Source organism: Triplophysa rosa, linkage group LG13 (assembly GCF_024868665.1).
Source record: "Triplophysa rosa linkage group LG13, Trosa_1v2, whole genome shotgun sequence".
Lineage (NCBI taxonomy): Eukaryota > Metazoa > Chordata > Actinopteri > Cypriniformes > Nemacheilidae > Triplophysa > Triplophysa rosa.
Window position 1 is genome coordinate 2,118,814 of NC_079902.1, and position 23,075 is coordinate 2,141,888.

The 23,075-nt window shown below is 36.6% G+C and overlaps 2 protein-coding genes and 1 non-coding gene across 4 annotated transcripts; all 3 read right to left on the bottom strand.

Annotated features, from left to right (window-relative positions):
* Nucleotides 1-1,229: 1,229 nt before the first annotated feature.
* Nucleotides 1,230-7,967, bottom strand: slbp (stem-loop binding protein). The gene is made up of 8 exons (XM_057349628.1): nt 7,838-7,967; nt 7,119-7,238; nt 6,771-6,875; nt 3,188-3,250; nt 2,502-2,642; nt 2,150-2,299; nt 1,792-1,909; nt 1,230-1,690 (listed from the first exon to the last, which is right to left on the bottom strand). The coding sequence occupies exons 1-8, from the start codon at nt 7,891-7,893 to the stop codon at nt 1,631-1,633; spliced, it is 813 nt and encodes a 270-aa protein (XP_057205611.1). The 5' UTR covers nt 7,894-7,967; the 3' UTR covers nt 1,230-1,630.
* Nucleotides 7,968-11,203: 3,236 nt separating this feature from the next.
* On the bottom strand, nt 11,204-21,389 carry LOC130564288 (protein translocase subunit SecA 2-like). Of its 2 annotated transcripts, XM_057350250.1 has the most exons (7): nt 21,269-21,389; nt 21,057-21,127; nt 20,710-20,751; nt 20,513-20,557; nt 20,269-20,329; nt 17,682-20,035; nt 11,204-15,625 (listed from the first exon to the last, which is right to left on the bottom strand). In XM_057350250.1, the coding sequence occupies exon 7, from the start codon at nt 15,607-15,609 to the stop codon at nt 14,236-14,238; it is 1,374 nt and encodes a 457-aa protein (XP_057206233.1). In that variant the 5' UTR covers nt 15,610-15,625; nt 17,682-20,035; nt 20,269-20,329; nt 20,513-20,557; nt 20,710-20,751; nt 21,057-21,127; nt 21,269-21,389; the 3' UTR covers nt 11,204-14,235. The 2 variants fall into 2 exon arrangements, with proteins under 2 accessions (XP_057206233.1, XP_057206234.1); XM_057350251.1 differs by lacking the exon at nt 20,710-20,751.
* LOC130564299 (small nucleolar RNA SNORA74) lies at nt 20,829-21,022 on the bottom strand. The gene has a single exon (XR_008964227.1). It is a non-coding gene; the product is annotated as a small nucleolar RNA SNORA74 (small nucleolar RNA).
* Nucleotides 21,390-23,075: the final 1,686 nt, after the last annotated feature.

Here is a 23,075-nt window from a genome sequence, read left to right on the forward strand (position 1 = left end):
AGTTTTTTTCATTCAGTGAACAATAATGGTGCTAATGTAGTACTGAGACAACTCTCAGCTTGCTTGTACATCCTATATGTTGCAAACAATAATAAATGTTCAACCGATGTTAAAAAAGATCAAGAAGTTAACTCCAATGCTCAAATGAGTATTTCTTCTTGATTTTTTTAAGTTTATCATGTGACACGTGCTTGAATAATTAAGATAATTTTACTTGATTTATTCATGGAATATTGCATTAAAAATAAGCTTTAAAGTACTTAAAAAAAATTAAGTCATTTTTTTAGTTAATATCCGTGTCATTTTTTACAGTACAACACTCCCAGATGAATTTCCCTAAGGTTCTTAGATCCTAGCCAGACAGAGACAAGCGCATAACAGTCAAAAGAACAGTTCACTCAAAATGCATGTTCATAAATAAAAATCAAGAAAAATAAATACTACACTCACTATGCAGTTATGGGGGTGCTAAACGTTTCCTGTGAATAATGAATTTTATTCAGTCAGGGAGGTAAGCATATGTTGACATAAAACCTTAACCACCTTTTTTTGTTTTGACTTGTTCTTCCAAAAGACATTTGGTCCTTCTATTTGCGCCTAAATAAATTTTTCTTTGCTTAATTCCACACCTGAGAGTGTTTGTGTGTGGATAATAGTTTTGATGGGAGACCAGACCTTAGGCACATCTGTTCAGTCTGCTGGGTTTTAGGTGCCCTACGTTCTAAAACCGCAGTTTTTTGTGTGGATCTTACAGGGATCTGCAGAGCTTGTAACAGACCTATATACAAAACGATAATTTGTTAAGTTGTGTCCGGTCTGGAGGGGCCAAAAATGAAAGCAGTCTATATTTTGGATGAATGGTTTACAAGAAACTGATGTCCGCATGTTGCTATACCTTTTTAAAAATGTGGTCTCAAATGTTTATTGCTTTACTGTGAAATGGAAACAGCTGAAACACTGTCTTTCAACTCTCTTTACTAATTTCAGATGTTTTTTCAGAAGGTATTAATACAATTTACTTCAAACTGGGGTAAAAGAAAACCACCTTTTACTTATTTTGGAGCAAAAGCAGAAATATCAAGATATACATTCTCAACATTTATTTACTATTTCCCTTTTTGTAAAGTGGATTTAAAAGTACAGTGTCCATCTCATTGAGTGTCATTAAAATGTCAGATCGCCATAATACACTTTAATACAAGGTGAAATGATTGACTATTATTTGGTCTTTATAGTTTCATTTTTATTCAAAATAGTTAGCATAAAATACAAATGAACAATGATCAAAAGGCAAATTAAAAAAATGCACTTAAAACCACAAACAACTTATAACAGCAGAAATTTGAAGTGAACAAATAAACTGATAAATACAAAAGAATATCACCAACCGTCAAATAGATTAGCATCATACAAATTAAAGTCCAAAATATACATTTACATTTTCTTTTGCAAAGGCCTAAAAAGTGTGGGTTTAAAGAACATGTTGAATTCTGTGATCATGGCAAAACCCTGCCTCATTACAGACACGCCAAAACCTGTTTCCGTTATTTCACAATAATAATCAAACAAACGGTGAGACAAACAGTGGAATAAAACAGCTTTCTAATAGAGCCTGGAGATGTCGGTGTGCTCATGCCATTTCAGCATCCTCAGTTTTCATCATCTTTTTAGGAGTGCCTGTGAACGAATCCTGCAACACAAGAGGATCATGGTTGATTGTGCACAACTTATTCATAAATATAAATCCTATCATTTATATGTTTCTGAACACGCTTCATGTAGGTACATTACCTCTTGCAAAGACAATGACGCTCCATTGGATACTGGATAGTGGGATGCAGTCTCTGTATCTGCTGAACACTCCACATCAAAGTCAAAATCCATAATTTCACCAAGATCAATTTCCTCTCTGTTAAAAACAGTCGCATATGAGTTCATATTTTATACATATCAAGATCTGAGATGAAAGTCATCTGAATGCATTACGGAAAGTGTTGGTTTAAGGACCTAATCAACATTTATTTTTTGAACGTTTCACCACTTTTTGCTTTCTATTTTTCTATACAGCGAGTAATTAAGTAGTATTTCATGTAGCCTCCTTATTAAAATCAAGTTACTGAAGCTTCATTTGAGCATTTTCGACACTTACATCTGCTGTAGTTCACTTCCCTCTTCTGCAGGGGGATCCCAAGCGTGCAGACTGACCCGCCAGAGTTTAATCTGCTGATCCCAGGAACGTCGGCTGTATTTTTTGAACTTGTTTGGAGTCCTTGGATGAACACCTGACTCTCTCATATGCCTAAAATTTTAACAATGGGATTATCTAATGTGCCTATTAGTCGCAAACCAAAAAGATGATTAATAATCAACAATAATGAACTAGGTTTATTTTTTTAGTGTACTTAAGACCTAAAACATATTTTCATCAATTTGCATTGCTTTCTTTTCCTTTCAGACCACACAATCTCTCGGTCTTGCTGAGCTCACATATTCCTACTTACTTGGGAACTTCTTTGATGTATCTGTCATAGGCGAGAGTGTTTTTCCCATAGATGATCTGTTTCTGTCTTCTCAGGAGCGTCGTCTCATCTGTTTCTATGTCACCTTTAGCAGGAGAGTCTTTGGAATCTCTGGAGTCTGAACTGGAAAGTAAGAAATACATGGTTAATCACTAAAAAAGTACTTTGGTTGAGTTTAAGTTAGCATAGCACCATATCATTTACACTGTTTTTGCAATATTGTATTTTTGTATGGTTTTTTGTATGAGGCTCTCAGGACCCTCAAATCTGTAATGTCTTTTGTAAACACCTTTTGTACACTAAAGTAAACTCCATTAAGTAGCATAGTCCTTAATGCACTTTACACAACTTTTTTATCATACATGCAAAAGCTTCAAGAGAATAACTAGACATCACTAGCTGAGTAAGACAACGTTACCATTGTCATGACTTTCTGTGTGATATGTTTTTTATAATACTGTTTCACATGTTAAATAAAGCAGTGGTGCTCAACTCCACTGAATTATACTTTTTGTATGTCTCCCATATCTGACAGTACATGTATAGTATCTCTCTGTTATTGAGGTGATGATTTCAATCAGGTGTATTACATAAGAAAAAACATACAGTACTACATTTACAGGATATACTCAATTATATAAAACAATTCAACGACTTGCTGCACAAACCTTCCAGATGAGATTTTCCTGTCTCTTTGGGGAAAATCTGATGCAAGAATTCTTCTTCTATATCTGAAAAGGAGGGACCTCCAATTAACATTTCATCAAGTCTATCAATGTTGTGTGCATTTATTTAAAAAACACTGTAGTCTTTACTGTCAATATTTTACAGAATTTAATTACATATGCCCCTTAAAGGTGCCTTGAATTAAAACCACAATTTTAACCCGAGCTTTTGTTATATAAGACGGAATCGTATTCACACGAACATCATATGCAAGTGTCAGAACTGAAAACGCTCTTGTTACTGTTGACACCAGGCCCAGCGAACGCCAGGTTCTGGAATGCACCTATCTAGGTTGAACACAGCCTCCACAGAAAGAATATCAATGACTACTCCTCTAGCCCCGCCCACTGGTTCGCGCATGACAGAACTGAAGTAACAAGTGGCGCGGAACCAGATAGAGCGAGCATATAGAATTTCTTTTGTGCCAATAAAAATGAACGCAAACATTTAAAAAACGAACAAAAATATACAATGAGAAAGACAAAAAAACACTTTGATAATGAAAACAATAAACTCAGTTGCAAGAATGTGACATGATTTTCAAATAAACTGCCATTTTTCTTAACAATTTTCTAAGTTTCGTTTTTGCAAATAATAGTTTTGAATTCGCTGCTAGATTTTTCATTTGCGCTTTCCGAGTTTTCGTTTACGCTTCACAATTTTTCGTTCGCCTTTCTGGCACAAATCTCACGTGTGGGCGGGACTTATGGCCACTTTACTCTCATTGGTTAGTGCGATTTGGATTGACAGCTCCCTGACCAGGAAGTCGATACTGAAGACAGTGCAGCGGATTAGAGAGCAATCTGTTTGCGGTTTTCTGTATTGTACTGTTTTAGTGTTTGTACTTAAATTGTTAGTATATTAGCAGGGTTGCCAACATTAACGCACTTAAAAGTAGGACACGCTTCCAGGCTCTATCATGCCTTAACAACAAGCCAACGTCGAGTAAAGACAGGATAGATAGCCATATTCACATGCAACTTTACGTGGGTTTAGAGGCCGTCAAGACAGCAGACTATAATTTATAATTACAATGATATCAGGAAAACGAGATGCCTAGTGAGTTTTGAGGAGATATACAATAAAGTGTTATGCTTCCAGTTCATATTTCTGATTTATAGATTATAATCGTGGTGGCATTTTATGTATTGTTTCTATCTTTAAATGTTTGTTTATAGTTTAAGAAGTCTCTCTTCTGCTTTTCCTTTACTTGTTTTACGTAGGTGTGTAAATACATAATGAAATTGTTGTTTGCAAGAGGCAGACTAAATTAATAAAACACTCTAAAGGCCGCTAATTGTGTCACCTTAGGAATTTGTTTTGTTGTAGCGTTTAAAAAACATAAATGTCATTTGAATGTATTGGTAGTGTTTTATGAGGTGTACTTTCTGTGAATGTAAAGAAAGGGGTATAATACTGTACATTCACCATGAGTTTAAAAAGAATGATACAGTACATAACTTATAAGTGGACTTAATTCTTTAAAAGTAGACCGTATGCAAGAGCGACATCGTCATCCTCCTCCTCAGCTGGACACAAGTCACCCTCAGGTACGTTTATGTAACCGAGATAATAAAATCGCTTAAAGTTTCTCTGTACAGTAACTATGCAGCAATGTTTGCATTTAGCACGTTAATTCCTCACAACCCAATAATCTGTAACGTGTCTTTATTGGATGTTATAATGCAAGTTGTTCGTTCCTTTTTAAGAAAATAATCTTAATAGTCCATAAAATAATACCTGACAAAAAATATAAAGCACACAATGAACGCGCTTAGTAAAGACAGAATTGCTACTGTACAGGAATAAAACTTTGTGATTTTCTTTTTTATCTGAATTACATTCATTTATCTGAGGCTGAGGAGGACGCTTGGATCCACACCGCGCATGACTTACAAACTTTAAATACCAATTACTAGAATACTAACTAAATAAGAAAGTAGTTTTAAGTACAAACAATAAAGATAACAGCATGCAGATCTCTAAGATTCGTTGCAGTATCGACTTCCTTGTCAGGGAGGTATCAATCAAAAACTCACTAGCCAATCAGCGTAAAGCGGCCATAAGTCCCGCCTACATGTGAGATTTGTGCCAGAAAGGCGAACAAAAAATTGAGAAGCGTAAACGAAAACTCGGAAAGCGCAAATGAAAAATCTAGCAGCGAATTCAAAACTATTATTTGCAAAAACGATACTTAGAAAATTGTTAAGAAAAATAGCAGTTTATTTGAAAATCATGTCACATTCTTGCAATTGAGTTTATTGTTTTCATTATCAAAGTGTTTTTTTTCTTTCTCATTGTATATTTTTGTTAGTTTTTTAAAAAGTTTGCGTTCATTATTATTGGCACAAAAGGAATCCCATACGAGCAAGCAATAAACAAACATGCAGTTAAAGATAGCTAAATATTGTGCCATCCCTGGTTGTGGAAGAACACAGTCGCTGCATAACCTTCCTTCGGATTCCGATATTAGGAATGCGGGGTTAACGTTTATTTTTAAAGACGTTCCAGCTCACGTGGGAAAAACATGGAGTGTTTGATCGTTTCATTTCTCTGAGGATTCCTTCGTGAACAAGTCACAGGTCGACGCTGGATTTGCGGAGAGACTAAAATTAAAAAGCAGTGCTGTGCCGTCAATATTGAATCCAATAGGAATGGCGCAGCAATCTATGCGAGTAAAACATTTTTGTACCATGCCTCACTATTGCTTTTTTATAGATCGCATGATATGCCCACGGGATTAAGTTAGTATTACCTGGGGACCTCTAACTTTAGTCATTTGTAATAATTGCAGAGGTTGTCTGTGATCTTAATCCCTTGCGAATCAGCATCTCTGTGATTTAACGGGCTCATATATCATTTTTCAAAGTTTTATCCACCGTTTGCGAATAATGGAGGCTGTTTTGAAGTGTTTTGGTATTATTTCGGGTGCTGGGTCATATTCATAAATTACCGGGAGTCTCCCATTTGTTTATTTATCATGGAAACTCTCGTAACATTTGAGACCCGCGGTGATGATCTGTCTGGTTCGCGATCACCGGTCTCAAATGCTGACAGGTAAGGTCATATATCATTACTTAAACACGATACAACTATAGGCTATACAAACTATACGCAAAGCCATCCAGGAAATAAGTCAGTAAATTTGAGTAAAATCATCCCGTGCGAATGCGTCACATGAAATACTGATGTGGGGGGGTCATTTATAAATCACATGAGGTCCCCAGATAATGCTAATCTCGTGCGAATAGTGCTAATATGTAACCTAACGTTACGTCTCTAACCAAATCCACAGAAGGTTCCAACTAAGTTTACTACGCAAACTGCTATCCAATCATAGCAGTGGGCGTTCACTTCCAAGTCTTCATGGCGGAACGCCCATTCAAACCGTTTTCAGAGCCGGGTAGAAAATAGCATATTACTTATTGATTTTGATGTTTTTGAATGTAAAAACCACGCGAACGTCATAAGTAGACCTCATACTACAGTATAAAACAATAAACAATCCCAAGAGAGGCAACTGACCGATGCATGTCACGGTGGACATTTGAGCGCATTTCCTCAGCCTCCACCTCATCACCCCAGTTTTTTACTCTGGACACAGGCCCTTCACTCTCTGGGGTTGTGAAACTGAACAAGAAAAACGACATGATTATGCCACTCGTGTTACCACTACACATCACTTCACATGTTCAGAGTAAGTAAAAAAACAACTCAATTTAGTCAAATTGCAAATTAAGTACTAATGCTTGAGAAATGTTATAAAACTTGATGTCAATTAATTAACACAGATAAACATTAAAGAACAATTTCAGTTCTCTCTCTTAATAAATAAATCGAAGTTCATGTTAAACCTGATAGGAAAAAACTCACCTTTCTGGTCTCTGTGAACATCTCTGATCTTTGTTCTCCTCTTCATTAGGGTGAGATCTTCTCAGACTACCATCTGCACCGCGTTTCCTACAGCTGGACCATCTTGAGGGGCCTTTGTTCCTGTTGGACATGTTGACAAGCATTTCAAACTAAAGAAACCAAGCTAAACATTTTATACTAAATACGTGCATTATACATTTGAATATAAATATTCACGATCAAGCAGCTATAAGTCATTTTATTAGGTTTCAAAAGAATTTTTAATTGTAATCCAAACCAGACACAAAATAACCTGCCGTCAACAGATGCATTCAAGACATTTACGGCAAAAATCACAAAATGGCTAACTTACAAAACATAAATCGAGAAAGACGGTAGCGCTTTGGTAAAGTCTGGACTCTTTTGGCGCTTTTGGACTCGTGATGTGAACACAATACGACTGGCGGGAGATTCTCCGTTGCATTCAATAGCAACAAAGCAACATTTCTAAGACCTAACGTTAGCTTGAATGTATGAACAGAACTGAAATTAGATTAGGAGGACTTGAACAATGTTGTTTAATCGACACAAATCTGACAGAATTGTGTAACGTTACTATTTAAGGCTATTATTTGTGTGTGCTGCTATGCTAGCATACCAAGGTTAGCCGACGACGAATTAGTCATAAAACATAAACAAAACAAACATCCACACAACATTAAACTATTCTCAAATCTTACCTGTTCTCGTCGTGTTTGGCATCATTTTCACTTGTGTATTTTTGATGTGTCGACATTGCTCAAGTGGAAAATTCAACACCGCACTACCAACAAACTCTCGGGTTTGTATTAAACCGCGCCAATGTCCCACTCTGTACGTCAACATTCAGGTCACATGACGCATGAGGGGTGGGACTACTGACGCCACTTTTTTACGGATCCGCCCACATCTGCTGATCTTCACATTATCAGTTTAAATTCAATAAAAAAATAAACAGTTAATAATGCTTTAATAATGAGATTAAACATAATGGGACTGGACGTGACCAAGCTAATGTTTTTAATCCTCTGGGACTCACTTTTGACCGAAAAATTGTAAAAAATCGTAGCTTTATCGGAATGAGATGACACTTGGTGACTTTTGTAGCATTAGCTATGTGAACACAAATAAATTATGGACATGATACGTATGTTAAAGGGTCACAAAAAAGTCACACTTGGCTCCTTCGCGGTCAAAAATGGGCATAGGACATAGGAAATTAATGAGAAATATGAAAAAATATGAAGTCACAGAATCTTTTGGTGGTACAAACTACAGCCACAAACAAATATCAGCGACTGTGCTGAAAAAATGTTTTGATGTTTTTAATTATAAATGAAAAGTAACAAAAAGGATTTCCATGTGTTCCATTTCTAACAAAATTTCAATGTTTGATTGTAATGAAAAACCTGGTACTTATCAAACCAAAAATATCTAAAAGTTGACAAATAGTTGACAAAAGTTAAAATTTAAAATTGTCTAAATGTACGTTCAAATCCACAAACCCTAAATCATATCTGAACAACTGGAATTCACAAGCTACTCCATAGAGAGTTACTGGAGCCTACTTCCACCATTACACATGCCATTACACACGTTTTTCCTTTTTTGACCACCAGATGGCACTAATCACACAAAAAAAGAATTTTAACAGCCTGGTCTCTGTTTTTACCTTTATACCTGTAATAATTTAATAATTGAAAAATTGTTTAAAAAATATTTTTGTTTTCAGTGGTGAAAAAAAGGTGATAATTGTTGCATAAATATGAATTTGTACCATAAAATTCTATCAAAATGCGAAAGAAAAAAACATTGAACAATATATATTACATTAATTTTCCTGAAAAAAAAGAAGTTAGATTTCAAGGCTTCGGGAAGGAGCCAAGTGTGATCCCTAAACGAGGCCCAGAGGGTTTATGGTAATATTGAATCAGATTTAAAACGCTTGTCATTCATGAAAATCTATTCAATTGTTGTTGTGTAGGTATCCAAAAAGTTATATAAAAGTGAGAAATTGTTGTTTTATCAGTTGAACATATATAATCTACACTTCTACTGTAATAATTTTGTAATCAATCAGGTTAAAAGGTTTGATGTTAAAAATAACAACAAGAACTAGATAGGACATTTTCTAAAGAAACTGTGAGTGATGATTTCGTGGCAAACCGCGGAACTCGGCACTAGGGTGATGACACTTTAAGTACTAATGAATCTAACCAACCCCCATGACTCTAAGATGTTCTGATACAGAGATATAGGTGTTGCTAAATGGTTGCTAGGATAACCTGTTTGGTTGCTATGGGCGTGGCTTGGCATCTGCAATTGATAATACTCTAACCTATGAGTGAATCGAACCCCCCCGTGTCTCTACGAAGTTCCTATGCAGAGATATAGGTTTTGCTAAATGGTTGCTAGGCTAACCTGTTTGGTTGCTATGGGCGTGGCTTAGAAACTGCCAATTGATGATGCTCGAAGCTATGAGTGTAACGAACCAACCCCCGTCTCTCTACGATGTTCCCATGCAGAGATATAGGTATTGCTAAACAGTTGCCAGGCTGACATGTTTTGTTGCTATGGGCGTGGCTTCGAAGCTTCATGATGATCCTGGGACACTGATTGGTTGCCTGAGTAAAACGAGCCCACCCCCTTGTCTCTATGACACTGTGTTGCAAAGATATCCATCTGAACCTTTTATAATGGGAGTCTATGGGATTGGTTGCTAGGTTGCTGTAAATGGTTGCTATGGGCGTGGCTTAATAGCTTCAAGATGATCCTGGGACACTGATTGGTTGCCTGAGTAAAACAAGCCCACCCCCTTGTCTCTACGACACTGTGTTGCAAAGATATCCACATGGACTTTTTATAATGGGAGTCTATGGGATTGGTTGCTAGGTTGCTGTAAACGGTTGCCATGGGCGTGGCTTTATAACTTCATAGTGATCATGTGACTCTGATTGGTAGCCTGAGTAAAATGAGCCCACCCCCTTGTCTCTAAGTGGTTGTACTGCGAAGATATTCAACACGGGACGTTTTACGCCTTATATGGGCATGCTTCCTGTGATTGGGAAATTTTGGGAGGTTCTTACACCCCAGGGGTACAACTTACACCCCATTGTGAGTGATGTTCTTACAGAGCCTGATAGCCTCTTCAAATCGTCCGCTATCCGTTTTTTTCTTCGATCTCCTCGCTCGGAGCTACGACCCGTCAAAGTTGGGCGCAATGTTAAATCAATGGGATTTTTTGGGTGGTTTTTCGCCTCCCCCCATCGCCCCTCCCCACCCGATCGCTTATAAAAGTCATAGCACACCATTCCCGAATAGGCCCGTCGATGTGATGTATTCATTCATGGGTCTATGTCAAAAGCTGCGGGACAAGTAGCGTGCCAAACTTTTGGTGGAACAAGAATAATTATAAGATGTATGTTCGAATAACAATAGTTATGCTTTTTCAAAGCATCACTAACAAATCATCACTTTGAAATTAAGATGTAGGGCCTACATTTCATACAGGGTCTGACATTTTTGTCAAAATTGAATTATTCACATATTCTTATGTGATTTTTTATTTCCGTGGTGTACATTTTTGCACTTTTTTAAACAAAAACTCAAACGGAATGCATATATCTCAAAACTCCTCAGAACGCAAATGGAACCTTATAATTCCAAGTAGATGAAATCACTGCAGTGTAAAGTAATGAAGGAAATCAACACAACTGAACATAGCCTACTTAGATAACCAACTAAGCAAAGGAAAATAAAATTATGGCGATATTGAATATATTGCATATTTGAGGGGCAGAGAAGAGAAGACAATCAGTTCAAAACTGTATCATAAACATATTAATTGACATGCTTTAGCATGTACATGACTCTGCTCACTGTCCACTCTATAACAGGGGTTCCTCAAAGTCTACATTCAAAGGTCTAAATCCAAATTCTTATCTAAGTGAAGGGTCCGGAACAATTGGTTATTATAAAACCTGTTTTTAATAAACATGCTTATAACTTTATATAACAAATAAACTTATTTTAACAAACTTTCCATACAACAAAAAAATTAAGTGACTTTTGCATTCAAAACACATTAATAACAAGTGCACAAGTGGCAAAACAATGAATTAAAGTGTCAGCATTTTTTAGTGTCACATTTAATAGTGGTGTTTGACATTTCCACTCTTGACAACTCCAGCTGTCTTGTAACAAATCAAACAGAATAGCTTTGTGCTGGATTGGGGACAAAATGAACACATACCTCTATGTCCCGTCATCTTTGAAAACTCTATTTTCTTCGTTAAGGCTAAATAGATGATTTACACGTTTAACATGTGTTCTTTAAACTAGGAAAGGCGCATTTATTATCCATCACACATACAATAAATGCACTTGAAATACGAAATGGAGGCAGGTCCGGATTGAATCCTCTCTGGGTACGGTTCCGGACGGTAGTCCGGACTTTGAGAAGTTCTGCTCTATAATATAGAGTTTTTGTAATGTGACAAAAGCAACACAGTGCAAGTGATCATAAGGCAAATCTTGATGTGTGTGATGCCTATTAATATGAACCATAATCTCTAATGAATTTAGTGATGCTAAAACACACAGTTCTTAAGTTCTGAAGGTTAAGGGTCTCTCGCAAAGTGTACACAATACAGTATACTGTATATGCCAGTAATTTCAACACTCTTTCTGGTTCTCGAATCTGATTGGCTTAGAGTCATGCGATATTCACTCCACCACTAATATTCACTCCACCACTAAGTCGCACTTATGAAACTGAAAGTAAAACATACGTACATTTGGCAGTGTCTCTTAGAGCAAGACACGGCATTTAGGAATCACTTTAAAAGTGATCGTTTTTAAACAAGGGTCTTGAGACGCATTTCACATAACAGAAATTGCTGTGTCAACTTGCTACTGTTACAATAGATGGCGGTATACACATAAACACGTTGGTATAAAACTGTATAAATGCAATATTGCTCTTGCAGTCGCTGCTCTGGCCTATTTACAGCCATGCTGATATAGAGCCATACTATACTTGAGCGATATTGCATTAAAATATACTATCATCTATTATACAACATTTTTGACAAAAAGCCACTGAGAGAAAATTGAGTATCCAGAGAGAAAATTGTGTCAAGACCCAGTGATGTGACATTTACAAGTTCCATTACCAGTTGTGTCAGAACTCTAGTAAAACAGATTGGACTGTGTTCTATCAGAAAAATGTGGTGTTTTGTGGTCAGCCTCACATCTCTTCCTGTCCTTTCAGCCCTCCTCAGCTTCATCACAGCATCTTGAATGTTCATTCTGAGAAGATCCAGAACCATAGCCTTCACTTGAAACTGTTTGGTAAACAATGTACCGTCTTGCCCTTTTGGCTCTTGGCTTGACATCACAAAAGTTTGAAAATTGGCCATGTATAACTTATATGAATCTATTGCTTTGTCAGCCTTTTCCAGGTCAGCCAATGCTTGAGCAATATAGCCAGCATCTTTCTTAGCAATAGTTGCCAATGCACGATTATACTGTGGGATAATCTCTCCACAATCGCCATCCTCCACTGCTTTGGTGTACATCTCCATGCTCTCTGCAAGGTGTCCATTCTGACGAAGTTTGTTTCCAGACCTGATGTAATAGTAGACCATAGAGGAGGGGGTTTGTTCACTCAAAAGTTTTTCCATTGCATTTAACATGTCCACCATCAACTGCTGCTTCAATGTGTCAATGGATTTTTCCTCACTGAAATTCATCATGAGCCACAGACCCCAGCACTCATGAAGAGAGGACACAATGACATCACGCTGCTCAGAAAAATAATTTTTCTCATAAATGTTGTCTAGAACGTCAAGGTAGACGGAGAAAAGCTCTTCCTTTTTTGTAATTTTTGCAATGTCTTCTTCTAGAAAATGCGAGAGTCTGAAATTTACCACAATATTTCTGGCAACTTTTGCCTGATCCAGATTACTTGTCACGAATGCGAATGAATTCAGGGTTAATAGGGCTGTTAGGGCAGAGATCATATTCTTATGGTGTAGAGAACTGGGGTTTTCTTGGTAGCAACTAAGAGCTTTCTCAAACAGACTCTCTGTAACACAACACAAGATAGTTGCTAGACCATCCAGACAGCTAAATAAGCTGTTGAAAGATGTGTTTAAGCCCATTATTAGTTTGACAGATTCAGAGAAATGACTGCAGCACATTATGAGTTGAGCGGATCCTGGACTCCCTTGGCGTCCAGTTCGCCCAAAGGCTTGCTGTTCTACACGGACATTCAGGGCAAGAAGGTTTGCACAACAAACAGACCTCCTGCTTTATTAACGCTCTCACAGACCTTTAAATCTGTACCTCGACCTGCAAGATTAGTTGCAATAATGACATCACCCTCTTGAACTGTTCTATCTACTATCGTAGAGTTATCCATGTTGTTGTTTACATAGAGCTTTAGTTTTCCGTTGAAGGTGGTGTCGACAAGAGCACTGTGCAAAACCATTGCACGATTGATTGTTTCACAGATAACCAGTGCTGCTCTTGGGCCTCGATAGACTGTGGAGGACACTTGTTCCTTGACAGCTTTGCAGACCTTCTGGACCCATTCCTCCTCTTCGGGATTACCAATCCTTCCAATTCATAAAGTTTCCTACGTTTAAATGAGGGAATTTGACAAGTTTCAATCCCATCGTAGAGCTTCTTCAGCATGTCTAGCTCTGTTTGGTCCCCCAAGGTACCTGTAATCCCAAAAATGTGGTTGTTGTATCTCTTGAATAATCCCACATTAGACATGAAATTTGTTATTAGACTCATGTTGGACAGCTTAGTTTGGTGTTTCATCTCAAGGAACTGCTGAAGTCCATCCCCCCATACCATGTTGTTCTGCACGACACCAGTACACATGTAATCTACAGGAACAACTCCATCTCCATGAAGGATGTATTCATGGCCAAGAACTATTTTTGTGGCCTTCAGAGCATTTTCTATCCAAGTTTGAAGTTTGCCATCAATAAGGTCATGGAGGCCTGGGATACAAGACCCATTTTGTTTTTTTGCAGACAGATGTCTTTTCTTGAAAATCCTCACCAATGAACCTATAAGGTCCTCCTCAAAGTACACAACGGCATTGTCCAGATTCTAGGAAAAGAAAAGATATTTCTTGTCTCGTATTTGTACCTGACAAACTGATCTCATTCTGTTTTTGTACATTTCCATCAGGCCCTTGGAGGTACAATTTAAAGACATATTGAGGGAAGTTTTCCGCAAATATGGATAAAAATGCCTCCATCTGTTTAACACTTGCGTTTTCTAGCTGTTCCAACATATTCTTTAGATTTTCCTGCTTCTGTATAGAGGATGTTGTAGGAAGAATTCCAGCATTCACAGCCAATTGCACTAAACTGAGGTGATCAATTTTATCGCTTTCAGGGAAGCTTTCAATCAAAATCTTAGAGAACTGCTGAATGGGACCTAAAATCTCTCCAGTGTCCAAGCGTTTTAGCTGGCTGACAGTATGCCAGATTTCAGCCAGTATTCCATTCAATTGTTCCATGAGAGGCACCTCAGTGTTTAAGAAGACCACCTCAAGACCTTTGTCCAACATGAGAGAGTCCACTTCATCCACTATCACACAATGAAACTCTCTCTCAGGTCTCACATCCAATCTATGAAAGCACTGTCTCAGATAATCGCCTGCAAAACTCTCAGTCGTACCATAAACCACCTGGCATTCATAACACTTCTTTAGGTCCTTGTCTTTAGATTTGTTGGTGTTGACATCAACAGTGATTTTCAGTTCCTTATAAAAGCCGGACCATTCCTTTGCATCTTTTTCAGCAAGTACAGGAGAGCTTGAGATGACGTCTGGAGTTTTTCCTTCCAATGCCTGATATGCAGCAAACATGGCCACAATGCAAGACTTTCCCTTTCCTGTTCCAACCTGAACAAGGTGACTCGACTTAGAAAGAACAAGAAGGCACCAGCTCACCATCTGAGTCAGTCGAGGAATCATTTTCTTTGTCTTTTGAACTGCTTCGCAAAGCGTAAACAACTTTTTCTTTATTTCTTTTAAGTGTGTTAAGGTGGAACATGACAGACGTTCGGACACAAATGAAACAATGTCTTTGACTTCAGCCATAACTTGTTTATCAATATTTGTTTGTTCACATATTTCACAAATGATCTCGTCGAGTGTTCTCGCGTCATTATTTTCAATAATGTCTTTAATTTTGGCATCAACATGATCCACAAACTGATCACCATTCGGATAAGTAAAATCTGATGCTTTGATTTTGTAAATCTCCACTTTATAAAGGATTTTCATTATCCATGTGTCGAAATCCTCCTTTCTGTCATCAAACTGTTTCACAAGGGCTATGAACAATTTAACAACATCATCCCTTTCCCATTGTCCATTTTTAAGCAAGGAAAGCAGTCTTGATGACAGCAGCGTTCCTGAGTTCATTTTGTAAACACTAGTCATGATGCAGCATGTCTGTCTGTAATGAAAAAAAGGCACATCCACATCAATTAAATTCTTATTTATTTGTATAGTGCTGTTCACAATGCATAGACAACTGTGCAAAAGTCTTAGGCACATTAGTATTTTCACCGCAAAAAAATAATTTTAAGACAGTTATTTACATATTTTGATATAGTGTGTCAGTAATAAATATCAGATTATATTTTTAACCATTCCTTTTGCCGTTAAATATGAAATAATCCAGTGAGATTTTGGAATGCACAAGAAGTGTGACCATATGAATAAAACTTCTCAAAAATGCTCTTAAGAGTGTCAAAAAATTCTTAGTAAGAAGACTTTTTTAAGAGTAGGAGACTTTTATAAAGAAGCTAAAAACAACTTTCAGTAAAGTTTAAGAGTGATTCTTAAATTCTGATTTAAATGTTGTAAATTAAGGACTGCACTGATTTAAACACAAAATGGCCACCCTTGACCCCTGAATCTGCCAAAAGGGAGCCTGCAAAAGGTTAAGTCACAGCAGCATGGCACCATTTATTCATGAATAAATTAAGACATTACTTAATTCAGACTTTACATTATTATTGTATTTTTTATTATTAATATATACAGTACAGCTGCAATTCATAACTTAACATAAACCAAAATTTAATTATTGGGCAAGTACATAAACTTTTTAAAGTTTAAAAATTTCTGCCTGATTTACAACGGTAACCTTATAATAGTGATAAATATATTGAGCTGTACGTTGACTTCAACCCATATGAAGATAGATAGATAAAGTAACCTGCAATTTCATTTTTCAAACAGAGATGGCGACAGAGATGCAAAAAGTTAAAAATTGCAGTTTCAAAATTTAATTTTTCTGTATGGGCCAAGATATTACAAATATGTATCCATTTAACAGTAAATTTAAATAATTAAGCTGCTGAATCACATCCTGTTACACTCACATATATATATAAGGAAAATACCAAAGCTGCAAATCCTTAAAAAATGGATTTAACATTTTTATATATTATTATATTATTTCATTAACTCCCTGTCATCATATCATTCCAACACATTGTTTCTTTGTTGTAAAATCCATGGTATCTGTCACTGTACTGCCATCTTGTTACTCTTAACTAGGTTAGGAGACCTCTACAGCTCTCTTAAATCATTTAGGAGCTGAGACCTAGTCTTAACACTTATGAACCTTTATGAATCACTCCAATTCTTAAGTGTTAGAATAAGAGTAAAATTACTTAATTAGCATTTTGACAGACTTAAAAGTAAAATTTTACTCCTAGTGACTTTAAACATCTCTGTGTAGAGCACCGGCTGTTGTCACACTTCTTGTGCATACAAAAATCTCAGTGGATTATTACAGATAATGGCAAAATAAATATTTAAAATTGTAAAATAATATTTACTACTGACACACTACAGCAAAATATATAAATAGGCTTAAAACCATTTTATTGGGATGAAAATACTAACTCAACTCAACTTTATTTATATAGCGCGTTTTACAATTTTCATTGTTACTAAGCAGCTGTACATAAGACATATTGACTATAAGCAAAACAATTAAAGTTGTACCTGCAAAAACAAGAAAAAGTTGAAAACACAGAAGACAGACATACCCACATACAAAACACTCCACACACACAATATGCACACGTACTAACACACATAGACATAGATACACACACAAACACACACACACGCTCAGTGAGAGCACACATTTAAGATAAAGGAGAGAGAAGCACAGGTCAAATATAACAGACTATAAATTCCTATATGCAATATTAATTAAGTAAAACTTTAAAATTCTAAACGTGCCTAAGACTTTTGCACAGTACTGTAGTTTCAAAGTAGCTTTATAGGAAATGCATGTTTTAATGTTAAAGGGTTAAATTTAACGTTTGCTGAACGCACTTGCATAAACAAACAAAATGCTAAAAATAATAATTGAATTACAGTATTAGACATTGCTACGCCTTTAACACAAGGAGAATTATAAGTATTTAAAAGTGTATTCTCGAAGTTTTTCCAAACCTTCTTCCAAACTTTTAATATACAATACTTACAAACTGTTGTGGAGTTGTCACAGAAAGCCTCATCTGTGTGAAACGGCTGAAAGAAGATATGAGTTACATAGATGAATGAAAATGAAGAGGACGCCTCTGGAATTTCCTGTAACATCATTTCAACCGGTCACATGATTTGAAGGAATCTGAGGTGTGTGGTTTTATTTATTTACATTTCGTGCACATCCAGATATAATACATAACTTGTACTGAGAACACCAGCTCTCCTGGTGTTGTGTATTTTCAAGGCGACACAAATTTTGGTAACAAAGGTAGAAAATACTTTACGTTGACAGCATGTCATTTCAAGTCTGTCCTATTAGCATTAGCAACCATGGACCAACATAACTGCAGTTAACTGCATTACTCCTTATTTTAAAAAAAGATTCACTGCTTTGATCACAGGAACATATACAGGTAGTAGATAATGAATTTGAATAAAATATACGAATGTGACGGAGTTACTGATGTGACATTTGCATTCAAAATGTGATATTTTTCTAAACCCCTGAAAAAAGTGAGAACCAGAAAATCAACAATTGAAACATCTCCTTTACAGAAAAACTCTTGTGTTTCTAAAGTCATATTTGTGACAAAAGTATTTATCACATATAAACATACATTTACTGTATTCTCTGGAATCACCAAAGCAATCTAAACCCTTCACTAAAAATTGCAACAGCAAGGCACTTGTACACACGATGGAATGGCAGCTATACAGCATAGTAAAAAAGCAATACATTTCAAATGCATTTCTTTTCATAAAAAGTATATATGTGTGTTCACATTTACTGACATATTGCTCAAGGCTTACTGCTATAAAACTATAATTAAACTTCAATTGAGATATTACTTGTACACAATGCACATTTCTTACTATTTAGCCCAAAATGTTTTATTACTAAATATTTGCAATATGTACCTGAAGTATACCTGAACTTGTTCCACTATACTTCAGTATCTGGAGTTGGACATCTGCACTACTTATATACAATTATAGTTAATCAAGTAGCCAATTTAACAGACTTTAAGAATAGCAATTTAGTATACCAGTTTTTAAAATTACAGCAGCATTATGGACAATCATGCAGTAAAAAATGAAAAAAAAATCTAAAAACAAATATTGACATGAGCGATCAGTATGGTGAAAACCATTGGTAAGGTTGACATTCACATGGTAATGGACAGTTACTTTCACTTTCAAGCGTTTTGGTAAGTACCTAAAATACACATTATCTGCCACATATTTGCTTACGGTTCAGGTTATGCAGGACTGGTGGAAATTCCTTTAAAAAAAATTTGCCAGCCTTTTATTCAAATCGAAGTAAGGAAACCAAAGCAAAGCAAATCAACTCATAAGGCATAATACAAGACGACTTCAGCAATGTTAGCCCATACCCCTAAAAGGGAAAAGCTCAGTCAATTTTTAAAGAGCATTTCTAGTGCAATCAAGACAATTAAAGAAATAAAAAAATTGGAACCTACTTTTCCTCAAAGCTTATTTTGTTTTTCAAGCAATACATAACTCAAAAAGATCATGTTTTAGATCACCATGTTGCCCTCTGCAACATGAAAATGTTTTGTCTAAAAAAAACCCAGGAACTAGGGATATAACGATTCACCGTGAGCCGGTTGGAAATCGGTTACGATTCAAATCGGTTGAGGTGTGAACTGAATCGCAATACATTTTTTGAACGGCAGGGGCCGCTATTTTCACTGCAAATCTAAACGTGGACATGCTGATATTTCTTAAATGCAAAAAATCCAAGAATAGCTCAGACAGTATTAGTTTGTTTATATTAAAGAGACTATTTCTATTTTTAATTTGTTATAAAATTGCAGTTTAGTTTTACTTGAAATAAAACATTTTATTATACAAAGAAACGTGAAGCTTTTAAGAAATAATGCAAGGGAAGTTGTTCATTTCTAATTTGTTTCAACTCATTTTGTAAAAATAAAATCGTGAGTAAATCGTCAATAAATCGCATCGTGAGATCAGAATCGTGACTCGCATCGTGAGCTGAGTGAATCGTTACATCCCTACCAGGAACACAAACAATACTCAAGAGAGCTCACATAGCATATTCACCTACATAAATCCCATAATACACATGAGTTTTGCATTCAATTTTAATACAATGCTTTAAGCTTTACAGAAAAAGCGCCAACATTTTATAATGCCGTACAAGCAAAAATTTGAGTTTCTTGCTAGACAATATACAGTTTGAATGTCTTCAAAAACAACAATATTATAACATGTACGGTTCCACAAAAGCATTATAGTATCATTGTAACGTTGTCTCTACTAAATTGCTGGAAAGCATTTTCATTTTCATTTCCTTTTAACGCCTTTCCTAGAACAGGACAAGAAATGGAGACAATTAGATAAAACTTGACAAATGCACAACATTATTCAACAAATAAAAACTGTAGCAGGCTTCTTTGTCAGATTTTTGCAAACCATGTTATCAAAAATCAGTGCCAACCCTGCATATGCTATTCCAAGACATAAAAACATCACAACAGAGAAACGCTTCTGCTATGATGGTATCAACTTGGATTAGCAATCTTAAAATACTAATGTTACCTGCACTAAAATGATGCCAGTGGTCCGTTCGACTGGTTCCTTCATTCATATACTGCTCCGCCTGCAGGTAAAATTATAAATTAGAAGAAACCACTTAAAAAAAATAAAAAAAAAGATTCTCAGTTATCAAACTGCGATCAGTCAACAAACAAGTCCCCACATTTCATGTAAGAATGCCATGTTGATTATGTTCATCCCACCACAGCAAATCAGTTTCTCAAGAAGCATCGGTTAACATCCCTACCATAAAGAAAAAGGCCTGATGTCCTGGAAAACCTCTGGACAGGACCTAGGAATAAAAAAAACAATCAGAACAAACATTAGTAAATATAACAGGAGACCAGTTAAATGGCACTCAATAAAATGACACGATTATTAAAGTACAGAAAAAGTTAAATATAAAAATATAGAATACAGATTTCTAAAAAGTTAACTGCTTACGATTGAACAGAAGCAGTCATTTGGATCAAGACGGTGTAGGATCTTGTGAGACCGAACATATAACAAAGATTAATTAATTTCATCCTTAACTTTGAAACAATTTTAAACTACTTGACAAGACTGTTTGCCTCCAGACTAGGACTGCCCCATTTTGTGAGCACAATCCACTCTCAGAAAGCATGGCATCACCAATGCTAGCATCAGGAATGACTAAAACAGCCAAACCTGATGGAGCAAAACGGTGCCTTACTCTTCCAGCAGAGTAACACTAGTGCAGACACGTGTCAGGCCTGCTCAGCTGACTGCCGCTGGATTCATCAATATAGAAAAGAAAATAAGCCACTTACATCACGCTCGCGTTTTATAGCAGCTCAGGAGTCTTCGTTTGGAGTTCATGCATTCACATTCATTCAGCCACCTAAAAATACAAGACATATCTTTAACACGTGCTGATGTCGCACATGCGCGAACATGCTCTCAAACATTGCCTTTTATTTAAAACACTGACAACCAATGGGCTAACGTATAATTCATAGAAAACCTACAAGTGTACGTTTACCTTCCTGTGGCCACATGCTTGTTTTCATACACGTCCCGATCACGACACTCCGGCGCACCATCGCGAAACAAGAGAACGGGTAAGGATACGATGGGTTTTTATAGAGCGGCTGCTGCGCACACCAGCGAAGAAGAGACCAGTGGCGGTCACGTGGTAATAGACACGCCCATAGACAAATATGTCCATGGACATGCCTATTAATTCGGAGCTGTGCAGATTGATCAATGTATGACATTGAAGTGCCGCGAGAGCGAGTTAAGAGCGCTCTGTTCTGTATATGCTCGACCCACTCTCGCGGTATTTTATGTCATACTTTGATCAGTATACGCAGCCGGAGATATTCTCAGTGCCGCATGAAATCACACCTCCTGCTTAATGCTAAAAACAGTTTTCGAAATGTATGAAATATATGTTGCACTCGTGCCTACATGAATCTACATTTTACATAAAGAGATGGAAGTCACAGGCAGAGTTCTGATAGGATTGGTGCTTTTAAAAGCATCTTTAATAAGAACTTTGAAACCTGCACGTTTGGACGATGGCTCTAAACATCTACAGTAGTGGCCAAACATGATGTCAGAATATATTAGCACACTATTTGCTTTTATTACAATTAAATAATTAAAGTATAGATTGCCTACAATGTAGCCCGTTGTTAATATTTGTAGATCCTCAGCATTCATCCTGCTAGTGCTGGACTTCATTGGATTGGATTTACGACGATGATTAGGTTTCCCAAAAGGTGTTTTGGGGGATTTAATTGAGGGGACAGAAAAGGGGTTGTTTGGGTATATCGTGTTACAAAATACATGTTCGACCTGATCCTCTTTTTTATTAAAATATCAAAGCAAAATACAAAGATGACATGCATGTTTATAATTTTGCATACTACACAAAATGTGTTCGAAGACATCAGAATAGAGGAAAAGAAGCGTTAACAATAATTTGCTAAAGACTGAATAAATAAAAGAAAAACAAGAGAAGTATCAAGTCATTGCAAACTATTAAGTCGTTCTGCTTGCTTTTCCATTTAAGTGGTGTTGAGATATACAGTAGATACATAATATCTTGCTTGCTATTAACATTGAGACTTTCAGTTGACAGGTCCAAAATAAATGATAGACTTGGTGCTCTGTGAACTTCACGAAATGAACATCATCGATCAGTTTCGTTTTTATATTTGGCTACTTCATGAAATGTTTGACAGAATAAAATTCTCCAACAGATCCTCGGCAACACTCTGTTCCACAATGGTCCGTTTTAAAGTGACAGCAACTAACATCTGCTGCAGATGCATGTCACAACATCCCCTTAAGTGTTTAACTCTGTCTCGCATGCGTTTTCATTTTTTATCGAAACGATGCCTTCGTCTTCTGCTATACCATCATCTGAGGCAAGTTTGTCTAACTTCGACTCATCGTACCACAGAACACGGCTCCAGTCTTCCAAACTCCAATCTGTATGTTCTTTGGCAAAGGCCAGGGGCATTTTGCTGTTGACAGAACTAATTAATTGTTTCTTTACTGCCAAACAGCCCTCCAATCCGTCCTCTTGTAAACGTCGTCTTGCGGTGCGACATGAAATAGGTGGTTCCTCGCCTTTGCACATTTCATCCAGGATTTTGGAAGCTGTTTTGAAGGCGCCACACATTGATGTGATTTTCATTCTCCTGTCAAAACGCTCACTAGTCTTCCTTGGGCGGCCACAACGCTTTGCATTCTGCACGGTACCGGTCTCACGGTGCTTTGCAATAATCCTGCGGACGGTGCGATCATTCAAATCCAGCAAACGAGCAATGTCAGAAGCA

What these genes read in the sequence shown, in the direction of transcription:
- LOC130564288 (XM_057350251.1), bottom strand. Translation starts at nt 15,609, where the DNA reads ATGACTAGTGTTTACAAAATGAACTCAGGAACGCTGCTGTCATCAAGA.
- slbp (XM_057349628.1), bottom strand. Translation starts at nt 7,893, where the DNA reads ATGTCGACACATCAAAAATACACAAGTGAAAATGATGCCAAACACGAC. An exon ending in TGTTCACAGAGACCAGAAAG is followed by an intron (nt 6,876 to 7,118) that starts GTGAGTTTTTTC and finishes TTTCTTGTTCAG; the next exon opens with TTTCACAACCCCAGAGAGTG. An exon ending in AGGAAAATCTCATCTGGAAG is followed by an intron (nt 2,643 to 3,187) that starts GTTTGTGCAGCA and finishes CTTACTTTCCAG; the next exon opens with TTCAGACTCCAGAGATTCCA.